We start from the raw sequence: 12,429 nt of genomic DNA on the forward strand, positions 1-12,429 counted from the left end.
TTCAAATCTCCACCAAGAGATTTTCCTTTTGTCAGAAGTTGGTGACAAATCTGGGCCCCGTTTTATCAAAAGATATAATCGATTATAAATTTCCCTGACCACACAGGCTGCCACAGACTTACCATAGAAATCAACTATACAATCAATTATAACTCTTCATAAAACAGGGCCCTGGTCTGGTAAATCTGAAATTTCATTGAGGACATCTTTTTTGGCTGAGTCTTGATCATTTGCCTGCTGTCTGGTAGACCGTCTGTGTATTCACTGATTTGCCTTATGATTATATATAACTTATGGACACCATGACAATGAGATATCACATGTGTATTCAATCATTAACCTTATTCTAACTGGGCTATTTGAGACCAAGTTTTTACCGGGGGGGGGGGGGGTCAATTTGACCCCCCCTTCAGATCTCGGCCGCCAATCGCGCGATCGCCGCAAAATTTTGCCTGTACATAGAGCTGGATGTCAACTACAAGATTATATGGTCATACAATAGAAAAAAATTGATTTTATATTTTTTAATAAATTAATTATGCAAATTAATGCATGAAATCATATTTTCACCTATAACTCCATTAAAAAGATTGAAGGATTGCTAAATTTTTGTGTCAGAGTTCCTCAAGACATATCGAACAATTTTCTTATAAAAAAATAGCGCAATCAAAGTCAGTTTCTTTTGTTTTGTATTGTTTTGTTAATTTCTTATTTATTTTATTGTTTTTTCAACCTTTTGTTTTCTATTGTTTTTTTGCCAAAATTTGTTGCAGGCACTTTTCCAAGCTGATCTACATTAGAATTGATTAATTTCAATGGTTAAAAGTTGAAATAATCTAATTCATATCAATTAAACAAAAAAACACAATTTGCATTGGATTTGCACACAAAATCATGAATTTGAGCTGTTTTTGGGTTGACATGCATATGCAAAACATTGCGTAACTTCAGAACGGTGTACCTGGACGTCGCAAATTTGGTCTCAAAATATGCGGGAGACTTCAATGAAAAAAGTCACAAAATGCCGCGGCAAAATCTTTGCGTGTTGCGGAATCATGGCGCGAAATGTCGAGGGGGGTCAATTTGACCCCCCCCCCCCCCCCCAGTTAGAATAGGGTTAATAGTGTCAAGCTGTAGAACTGTTGTGTTTGTTGTGCCCTCCTGCGTCTGAATGAAATGACATTTATAATTTTGATAATACAAAATCCAATGAGTCAAAGTATCCATTTGTGCTTCTGCCATCAGCTGACAACATCATTCATGCTGGAGACACTCATTCACTCGAAGGAGAAACCAAACACCAAACAGTGGATGGAGCTCATGACCAACCAGTTCCACACCTGTACTCTCGCTTGTGAGGTAATTAGCTGTCTTTCTATCACTCCTGGATGGAAATACAAACTTTCACTCGTACAATACCTCCTTATACATAGTCTTTGTCAGGGGATTGTGGTGATGAAAGTGGAACTTGGGATTATCAAATAATAGCAGTACTTTGAGGTACATTTAGCACATGTATGGTATATGCTGTTACTTTACCTTTACTGAAGACATTGAATGTGACCAAATTTCTTGATATTAGTGTATCGAGTTGTATTGTCTTGTCTCTCTCTATGGCTCTGCAAATGAATTATTAGATTAGCAATGAAACAGTGCAATCCCACGGAGTAGCAATTCAAATTGAGGTTAATGGAATAGGAGTCTGTAGTGTCTAGTGTGATCATCTGGTTGGACAACATAGTCTAAAGCCACAATAAGCTGGAGTGTAAGAAATGGTGCATGATAGGTATGGTACAGCCTATCTGCCAGAGTCAAGATAATTGTTTAGCTCTGAATAAAAAAAAAGTGACCTGAAACATATTTGTTTGTTTGCAGTGGTTCCTTGACTACATGGCCACAGATGACTGGTGGCCACAACAGATCCTGATCAAGTGTCCCATTCAGACGTGTAGACAGGTAGTGTCCTCCCTTCCACTCCTCCTTTGTGTTTTGAGCTTTAGCTATCGAGGTGTGATAATTCCCCGTGGAGGTGATATCCAACACACCCAGCTCTCAGAAGCTCTTGATCTATCCATGTTACTGGTTATATTTAGAGAAACTAAGTGAAAGTCATCTTCAGTTAGTCCACTCCTGTATGGAGTGCCATGAGTCCAATAAACCTCGCTGTTTATTGCACTTTGTACCACAGATCTAATAGAAATTTTTAGAATGGGTGGATATTTGTTGTCACTTTGCCTTCCATGAATGACTGGACTAAATATTTGTTGACAATTTAGTGTAATGAACATTGTAGATGCCAACATAAAAACAAATTGAGGCAAATTGAATTAATGTTTTATCCACATTTATATGAACATGTAGATCAATACTTGTCAGTAATTCTGTGGTATATATATGGAAGTTTGATCATATTGAAGCAGATACATAGGCAGTCAATATGAAGAAAATTAAAACTTCAAATCAGCAAAGTTTTCTGAATGTGCTTTAACTTTGTTTTACTCAGTAACAATGTTTTCAAATAGCTCCTTTGATTTATAAACTGAATGTAAAGCAAGCAGTGACTCAATGCATGCCTCCTAAATATGATGCTGGTTGATTTCATCTGCAGCTGTTCCAGAGACTGTGCATCCATGTCATCAGACAGCTGAGAGAAAAACATGCTCCACTCTACCTGCATGCAGTCATCGAGGGGTGAGTCTTGAGTTGGAAAAGAGGCTGGAAAATTATTGGTATTATGTGGCTAATCATCCCGGGAAAGGGAGCTGAACCCCATACAGACAATACTGAATCATTCTGTATCATGCATGGCTGAAATCAAATGCCAAAGTAGAATAACTTTTAGGGGCATTGAACATTCTTATGAAGTACAAGGTATTATTGTTAAACGAATCAGCGAATTGGATAGAAACTGACAGTGTTTGACTTCAAATGTTCAATTTCAATATGTAATTATGCCTCCGCCACGAAGTGGTGCCGGAGGCATTATGTTTTCGGGTTGTCCGTCCGTCCGTCCGTACGTCCGTACGTCCGTCCGCTTTCGTTTACGCGATAACTTGAGTAATATTTACTGGAATTTTACCAAACTTGGTCCAAGTATGAAGTATGATGGGGCAATTATTTGATTAGATTTTGGGTGAAATCGGCTAAAGGTCAATGGTCAAAGGTCAAGGTCAAATCATGAAATTGTATCTGTTTACGCGATAACTCAAGACTGGATGGAGCAAATTTCACCAAACTTTGTTGGAGGATGATGTATGATGGGACAATTACTTGATTAGTTTTTCAGTGAAATCGGACAGAGGTCAAAGGTCAAAGATCAAGGTCAAATCCTAAAATTTATCTGTTTACGTGATAACTCAAAACTGGATGAAGCAGCTTTCACCAAACTTGGTCCAAGGATGATGTATGATGGGACAATTAGTTGAGTAGATTTTAGTGACATTGGCAAGAGGTCAAAGGTCAAAAGGTCAAGGTCAAATGCTACAAATGTTGCAATTTCCCCCATATCTATGCAATGCCCAAAGGTATTTTCTTGAAACTTGGTGTGGACATGTACTACTGCGTAAAGATTCTCCAGAGAGTTTCATGTCATAAGGTCAAAGGTCAAAAGGTCAAAGGTTAGGTGAAAATGTTGCAATATCACTTTTTGTCCCCGCCGAACGAGTTCGAGCAGGGGACTATGAAACGGGCTCCGTACGTGTGTGTGTCCGTGTGTCCGTGTGTCCGTCCGTGCGTCCGTGCGTCCGTGTGTCCGTCCGTGCGTCCGTGTGTCCGTCTGTGCGTCCGTGTGTCCGTCTGTGCGTCCGTGTGTGATCAAAATGTTCAAAATGCTACTCCTTCGCCATTTCTAACCCGATTTTGATTCTGTTTGCTTTATATGATAGCACTACATGGGAGCTTTGAAACTTCTATAAAGAATTTCAGTTGTGACCTTTGACCTTGACCTTTGACCTATATTGTACATTTTGCTTCAAAATGCTACTCCTTCGCCATTTCTAACCCGATTTTGATTCCGTTTGCTTTATATGATGGCACTAGGTGAGGGCTTCAAAACTTCTACACAGAATTTTGACCTTTGACTTCTTTGACCTTTGACCTTGATTTTTTGCCTATATTGTACATTGGCTACAAAATGCTACTCCTTCGCCATTTCTAACCCGATTTCGATTCCGTTTGCTTTATATAATGGCACTAGGTGAGGGCTTCAAAACTTCTACACAGAATTTTGACCTTTGACTTCTTTGACCTTTGACCTTGATTTTTGACCTAAATTGTACATTTTGCTACAAAATGCTACTCCTTCGCCATTTGTAACCCGATTTCAATTCCGTTTGCTTTAAGTGATGGCACTTGGTGAGGGCTTCAAAACTTCTACACAGAATTTTGACCTTTGACTTCTTTGACCTCTGACCTTGATTTTTGACCTGTATTGAACATTTTGCTATTAAATGCTACTCCTTCGCCATTTCTAACCCGATTTCGATTCCGTTTGCTTTATGTGATGGCACTAGGTGAGGGCTTCAAAACTTCTACACAGAATTTTGTCCTTTGACTTCTTTGACCTTTGACCTTGATTTTTTACCTATATTGTACATTGGCTACAAAATGCTACTCCTTCGCCATTTCTAACCCGATTTCGATTCTGTTTGCTTTATGTGATGGCACTAGGTGAGGGCTTCAAAACTTCTACATAGAATTTTGACCTTTGACTTCTTTGACCTTTGACCTTGATCTTTTTACCTATATTGTACATTTTGCTACTAAATGCTACTTCCGGCGGGGACATATATTACGCACCGCGTAATTTCTACTTTTCCTTGTCTTGCAAATGGTTCAATGTATCTTCGTGGAATTTGGTACATATGCATGTACTGTCTGGCAGGGATTATCTAGGGAATTTAGGGGTCATGGGTCAATAGTCAGGGGTCAAAGGTCAAGGTCAACTCCTCAAAATTTTACTATTTCCCTCATATACTAGTATATGCAATGCTTGTATTATTAGTTTCAAAACTTAATACATGCATTACCTAATGGAGATTCTCCGGGAAATTTCCAGCCAGAAGGTCAAAGGTTAAGGGTCAAAGGCCAGGTTTCAATGCCCCCCCCCCCAAAAAAAAAAAAAAAAAAAAAAAAAAATCTATTTTGTACCATCATCACACTCTTTCTTCATACCTTGGAAATTACTCAATGCATAAACTTCCCCAAAATTCCCCAAATATGTGTACCTGCACTCTTAGAAAATTATAGCAAACCCAGTTCAAGACATTTCTGACAAACATGTCATTTCAATATTTGGCAGTTATGTGAAACTGTCATGGATCACACATTGTGAAGACATTGTACTATACGCCTATTGGGAGAATCATGCATTATGGCGGAGGCATCAGTCGCCATAGCGACATTTCTAGTTTTATTCTGCATTTGATACATTTTGATCTCTGAGGGCTGCCATTTTTGGTATTGATGATTGTGTTTGAGTGTATTCTTGTCTTTTGTCTGAAGTCTTGTAAAATCTTGTCTCGTCTATTTGGAAGTGTTGTCAAGGAAAGCTGTCAATGCAAACTTTAACAAATAAGCATTCTCGACTGTCATAGTAGTACAAGACTAGTAATGTGTGATTATGCATCAATTATTCTCTGTGTGCTTTTATTTTTCATTTGTGATACAATTAATAAACCAGAAAAAGTAAAAAAAAAAAAAAAAAAAAAAAAAAAATAGATATATATAAAACATTCCACCAAACATGTAGTATGGACCAATCAGAAGAAATCTCATGTCCTGGCATGAGTGTAATAAATAGGACTGTGCAGAACACAGTAATTTGCTTAAACATGGTATACATTATGAGATTGAAGCGTTTGACAGCGTTTATCAGAACTTCCAAGAAGCAATATCTTTCTGTATCTTCAGGACATTCTTTACTGTACAAACCTTAAAGTAAGTCAAATTGACCTTTTTTCTTGCAGTCACGATGAACGTGAGATTCAACCTGAAGAGATTGGAAACGTCTCCTGTGTGACAAGGTTCATCAAGAAACTGCTGTCCATAGTAAGTCAGTGCCTCGTGTGATGTTTCAGTAGTTGCCACCTTGGTAAAACCACCTAGATAGAAACAGGGATTTGATCACCGTTGGTATTTCTTGGATGAAAAACGTCAGATTTCTGTCTCCACCTTGATGAGTGAGTCTAAAATGCTGAGTCATCAAAATCTAAATATACTCTTCATGATGATTACATGTATATGAAATAATTTGTGAAAGCTAATAAACCTTTTGCAGACTGGAGCTGTGTCATATATAATAGATGTGCTGATATTTGCTGACATGCAGTGTGACAAAAAAACAACAACAAACAATTACATAGTATGTACTCTCAGTAGCACATGATGGACGAGTCATAACCTTTTGTGTCATGCTAAAGATTTGTTTATGAGCAGGGTAGCAAAGTTGAAACTGGGGAGTGCAAAGTAAAATCAGATGTATAACATCATATGACATTGTTTCTGCAGATTTCCATGGGAGTGAGACCACAGTGCAAACACCTTACAGAGTACTTCTCTGTGCTCTATGACTTCGCCAAAATTGGTGAAGATGAGGTAAGATTCCTGCTTAGATTACTCTTTATCTCTATCAAGTGAACAAATAATTTGGTTATCATATCATTCATCTCTAAATGTAGTAAAATATTGTGGAGAATAAACTTAAAAAAAAACAAACATTTGATCAATGCTGAGTAAAACAATGCACTGTTATCAGATATTGGATCATTTGAATCTTACCTGTAGTTCCTTTCCTTTTGTGTGCAATTGGAAATTTCATTGCAAATATATGACTTCAGTGAATGGCTCATACAACAGTGAAACAAAAGCAAGACTGTCATCACACACTATAATGATATTTTGGTGCATGGGAACATTTACTTCACTTAGAGATATGGTACATATCTTGTATGAGCTTACAAAGGTTACTTCAGTGATGTACATGTATTGACAGTGCACTTTCGTCACATTCAGATGAATTCTGATTTCATGTTGTGTGGTGAAAAAATAAAAGGGGTTTGTCTGTATTCATGACCATTTCCTCCAACTTTATTGTATGCAGGCACAGTTTCTGACCACCATAGAAGCTATATCTATCATGGCCAACTTCTATCTGGGCACAAAGGCAGCTGACTATGTGAGTATTCTGGTATTCATTTTGGGTGAAATCAAAGAGAAGGAAATGCTCATCCCAAGTGCCATGGTAACATGACATCATATGCAATATTTAGCAACATATTAGATAGATGGCTTATTTCCTCACATGTGTGCATGAAAAAAACACACACCAAAAACAGTAAATCCCCCCAAGATAAATTTGTTGATAAATTAAGTTGTCGTTGAGCTCAAACAACTTTACAGACACTTCTGATTTTTTTCATTGTACATAAAGACGTTTTGCAGTCTGTAAGATATCACATCTTGATATTGTTGAACCCTTGAATAACGGACACCAAAGCCAATATTTATATTATGTTGGATGGCTATGAATGGGATACCAGGGAATATTGCACTAGTTAGGGCCAATATTGCACGAATCAAAGATGAGTGCAATATTCCCTGGTATTCCATGAATTAATGCCATACGATATAATTATTATCATCTCCAATTATGTAGAGAAAGCATGTACTGCACAAAAATACCGTAGCCCTACTTCTACTCGTCTTTGAAGTTGACTCAGCAGTCCCATCCTAGTGCTGAAAAGGGGAAGCCCCTAAAACTGCTCATGAAGCAAGCACCTAGCAAGACATTTGCGCGCTTGTGAATTGTAACAAAATTGCGCGCACTAGTAGTAAGCGTTTGCGCACTCAGGAAGCGTTCGCGCAACAGACGAGACAAAATACGGTGTATTCTTGAATGGCCAGTAACAACGGTAGCCCATGGGGAATTAATACGTTAGCCTATGTGTTTCGTTCAATATGCTCTCATATTGAACGGCAAAAATTGAGCCGACAACAATATGCATTTTTAATGTGCTGCTAAAACATCCTATGTAGATGATAATAGGAAAAACATCTTATTATTAAAGCATTGTACTATACATGTCAACAGGTGGAGGTGATCTCAGATGATGAGAATGATGACGAAGATGATGACGATGACGTCATTTCGCTGACAGAGGACAAATACAAACCTACATCACTGGAGAAGATGATTTCCCTCATTGCATACTTGGTGGAGTCGTCTCGCACAGACAGGAGGCTTCTGTTGTCCCCAAACGACTACAATGTCTTGGTTGGCGGAAAGGTATGTGGTTCAATCTGTTTACAGATGAATGAATGCTCTATGGTTTTTATACGTAAGTATGTGTGTGTGTGTGTTGTATATATACGTATGTTTTATTCACTACAGTATTTGTTTGACAGCTAGATACCTTTTGAGTGCATGACATAAAAGCTAATTTCCTGCAATGCAGCAAACTGGCAAACTTATTTCCACCAAGTAGAGATTTGTTATTGCCTCTGCCAAGAAGGTTATACATTTTGCTGACACATGATTTGTTTGTTGGTCTGTATGTTGAGGTTAAAGGATGTGTACAGTTCTGGTCGAGGTGAGGATTTAGCTTTTAACGTTTTGCGAGATATTCAGAAATCACTCAAAGAGCATGCAGTTCTAAGGGGTATCAAAAGTTTATTAGATGAAAATCGGTTTTGAAATGGCTGAGATATCCAAAAACAAGGTGAAACAAAGAGATCCTAATAAAGTTGTGGCATGTCGCCTTTTATTATTAGCACTTTTTTGGATATCTCAGCCATTTGAAAACCAATTTTCATTAAATAAACGTTGAATCCTTCTTAAAATTACATGCTCTTTCATATTTCATAAGAGGCTTTTCAGTATCTCACTTATCTCACTTAGGAATGTTCAAAACATGAATCCCCACCTCAACCAGTACTGTACAGTCCCTTTAAGACTCAGAAAGTTATTGATGAAATTTGATGAAATTTTCATGATAAATCTGTTCTGGTAAAAACCATAGGTGATTAGATTTGGCAGTGAATTGATCATAATCTAGATCTGGGATTGTTTTTGAATGATGCATGCACAGTTCTATGATATCAGTGACCATGGAACCCTAGTAGGTGTTTGTTTCATTGCATGAGAAAACAATGGGCCTTAGAATCATGATTGTTTTGACACCTTTGATTTTATTCTAGGGCTTCCCCTTCCTCTTCCAACAAATCCGAGACAACATCAACCTCCAGCAGACGAGAAACCTCATCCTGCGGCTGACAAGGTTCCCGCCAAAGCTTCCGGAACAGGTACTATCTGGGCACGTTTTGACAGGCATTCACAAGCCTATGCTCAGCACTTTGAAAAATGTTCACTTTCAGATATGCTCAGAACAGTCATCTATTGCAACTAAACGTAGTACAATGTATAAATTTAATTGTGTTGATGATATAGCGTTGACTGAAATTAACTTTTTTGCCACAACCAACAATGAGCGATGAGAACTGAAGTTCAGCCTCATACAGGAAGATAGAGTTACCTTCATGTACTCATTTTACCACTGAATTTACTAAAATGAATGGCTCGAGAAGAAAATTACCACTTTCAGAGTGCTGTTATTTTTGGTGTGTCATGAGATTTTTATTTGGTTGTATGGGTACTTTAAATACCTTAGCCATGTGAGTGTTAAGTGTGCATGATTTTAACGTGGAATACATATGATGTGGTTCTCTTTATGTATGTAGCCATTACATTTGAAACCATCTGAATGAGCACTAGCATTTCAGCTTTGGTTTTGTGTTACTCAATCTTTTCATTCCAGATCATTGCCATGATATTCAATGCCATCAGCAAGCTTAGTCCAGAGGTGAGTTTTACAAGGAATGCAGTCATGTCTGTACATGTAAACCTACAATCGTACAGTAGTTAGCATTGCCACCTTTGTTAAAAGCTTGAAGCAGAAAATGTGATCATAAATCCTTTAAAAAAGAAAAAAATTGTATTTTTTATGTTTGTTAAGGTCGTGTAAGTTAGTCAGGTTTTCATTGTTTTCATTTCACCATTATATAATAATTTGCAGCTAAGTTCTTATCACGTCTATTTTGATTGGACAAAAATTGCCAATGAGAATCTGTAATTGATTTTGTCATGCTGTAGACATAGAATGGTTAATTCCAAAAAACTAGTCGCTTTTTCATTTTTGAATGACAGTACATCTTTTTTAGAGTATGCACTGCAACTTTCTGAAACATTTTTTTTTTTTTTAATGCTTTTGCTGGAACAAGCTTTATGCCAAAAATGAGGACTGTGCCAGAAGAAGCAACAGTGTGGCTGATATCAAGCTCACCTCTGTTCATAAATGAGTAATATTTATATTGGCACAACATTCGTCCCTCCCATGTTACAGGCTGGCATCCCATTCTTCAAGATGCTCTCCCTGTTGGTGGAACCAGTGCCTCCAGGTTGCACCTCCTTCACACCCATCATCCTCCAGAGGATCTGGGATGTAAGTCTGTTTGAGGCATGGCTTCCTTGGCCAGTGTATAGTCTGTATTTGCGATTTACCTACGTACGATAGACTTCATGCAGTGTATGTTGTATTAAAGCCAACAAAGAGTTTCATTCTCTATCTGTGTGCTGGGTGAATTTGAACTCTTGATATCACAGTTCACACTCTCAGCTTTGAAAAAGAAAATTGAAAGGGAATTTTTAATGGTGTTTTTTTATGAAGATCACAGATCTTCAAGTATGTCAAATAAATGACAAATTTTGAGTTGTAGAGTGATGGTCAAAAACAACAAAATATCAAATTTTGTATTAGGTCCTTCAGTTCCTGCTTTAGGAGGAACTGAAATTTCCTCCTAAAGATTTGTATAAGGTCCTTCAGTTCCTGTTTTTAGACCCTTAGTGAAACTATTCAAGTGGCTTATACAGTACAGTAAAAATCTAATGGTGCTATAAGAAAAGTGGCACACGCTTTTATTTCATTATTGTTATATTAACTGGTTATTTTATAATGTCACAACACTATTATACAGTTATATTTGCACTCAAGTTCAAGTTTATTGTTTTGACTGAAATGATTTTGTTGTTTTCTCCGTGTCTGTAGATCTCTGAGTACAACCCCCAGCAGGTACTAGACTGGCTTGCAGCCCAAGTGCCCAGGAACAAGCTTGCCCACAACTGGGTGCTGCACCACATTGACAGATGGGTAGAGACCTTCCTCATACACCAAAACAACCGAGTCAGAAACTGTAAGTTGCGATGTACTGCCCATTCTAATGCAACAGTGTTTGTGATGACCAGTTAGATATTCAGGGGCTTGATTCCGCTCACCTAATCTGTTTCAGCTTTGCATGAAGACATTATTTCACTTTCTTTCAATGATTCAATCTCCCTTCCCTTTATAGGTTTGGTTTGTCAATTCATACCTTGTCATGGGAGTGTTAGTTTGAGTCTTTACTGACAAGGCACTTCAAACCTTGCTAATACATTACCAGTAGGGATTCACCTTCTTCTGAGACTACTGAGAAATGGAAGAATGGTAGTGTGTTAAGTACTGGATGAGGCAAAATTTCCATACGACAAACCAGTAATTGGAGAAGTTTTATAAAGGTGTTCAGAAAAGACACTACGCACTTTTTAGGGTGGTGTGTAAAATTGTTTGCCACAATGTGACAAATGTTCCCCCAATCACTTTAAAGGACAAACAAATGACAAGCAGATGCCCCATTTATATTGCAGCTGCTCATGTGTGTTCTAGGAATTTACAAAAGGGAGACAGGAAATTGAATTCAAAGTTTGCTCATGGAGATTTTCAAATAGACTGAGAAAAATTTTCCATAATTTTCACTTCAATTAATGGCATCATTTAAGTTTCCTCCTCATTACCTCCGCCAAGGGGGGAGGTTATGTTTTCGTTACCATTGGTTTATTTGTTAGTTAGTTTGTTTGCCCATGTGCAAAATAACTCAAAAAGTAGTTAATGGGTTTGGATGAAACTTACAGGAAAGGTAGAGAATGACACAAGAAACAGATGATTAAATTTTGGTAGTGATCCAAGAATTTTTGGGGAATTTATGAAGGATTTTTGATATTTTTGGCAGGTAGGGTCAATGAACTTGGGAGGTCAAGCTGCGCGCTCCACTCTCTGCTAGGGCGAGGCGCGCTGCACAGCTGAGGGTTTATGACGTAACAAAGGCTTCTATATTGGGAAATCGGGCAATTTTTCAGCATGTATACCTCTGGATGGAAATCACTGACCTCTATAGAAGAGCCCAAAGAGCTTTTCCCCAGGGTTGGAGAGGAGAAAAATCTCTTTGGGAAGAGCAAGATCATCGGTGGAAAGTAGCTGCTTGGCGGAGGTCTGCGCTCTCAGAATGTTTTTCTAGTTTTTGAATGGATTTTCAAATGATGATACAAAGCTTGTGAATATGACT

At 37.9% G+C, this 12,429-nt stretch overlaps 1 protein-coding gene across 1 annotated transcript in view; it reads left to right on the top strand.

Moving 5' to 3' along the window:
- LOC140235714 (ubiquitin carboxyl-terminal hydrolase 34-like) overlaps positions 1 to 12,429 on the top strand; it is a 105,321-nt gene that overhangs the window by 71,537 nt on the left and 21,355 nt on the right. Inside the window, exons 49-59 of the mRNA XM_072315729.1 lie at positions 1,246 to 1,359; positions 1,876 to 1,956; positions 2,609 to 2,691; positions 5,967 to 6,048; positions 6,508 to 6,594; positions 7,100 to 7,174; positions 8,090 to 8,284; positions 9,196 to 9,300; positions 9,813 to 9,857; positions 10,398 to 10,496; positions 11,100 to 11,244. Coding sequence (XP_072171830.1) covers positions 1,246 to 1,359; positions 1,876 to 1,956; positions 2,609 to 2,691; positions 5,967 to 6,048; positions 6,508 to 6,594; positions 7,100 to 7,174; positions 8,090 to 8,284; positions 9,196 to 9,300; positions 9,813 to 9,857; positions 10,398 to 10,496; positions 11,100 to 11,244 — 1,111 coding nt within the window. The remainder of the gene's footprint in view (positions 1 to 1,245; positions 1,360 to 1,875; positions 1,957 to 2,608; positions 2,692 to 5,966; positions 6,049 to 6,507; positions 6,595 to 7,099; positions 7,175 to 8,089; positions 8,285 to 9,195; positions 9,301 to 9,812; positions 9,858 to 10,397; positions 10,497 to 11,099; positions 11,245 to 12,429) is intronic.

This window comes from Diadema setosum, chromosome 1 (assembly GCF_964275005.1).
Source record: "Diadema setosum chromosome 1, eeDiaSeto1, whole genome shotgun sequence".
Classification (NCBI taxonomy): Eukaryota; Metazoa; Echinodermata; class Echinoidea; order Diadematoida; family Diadematidae; genus Diadema; species Diadema setosum.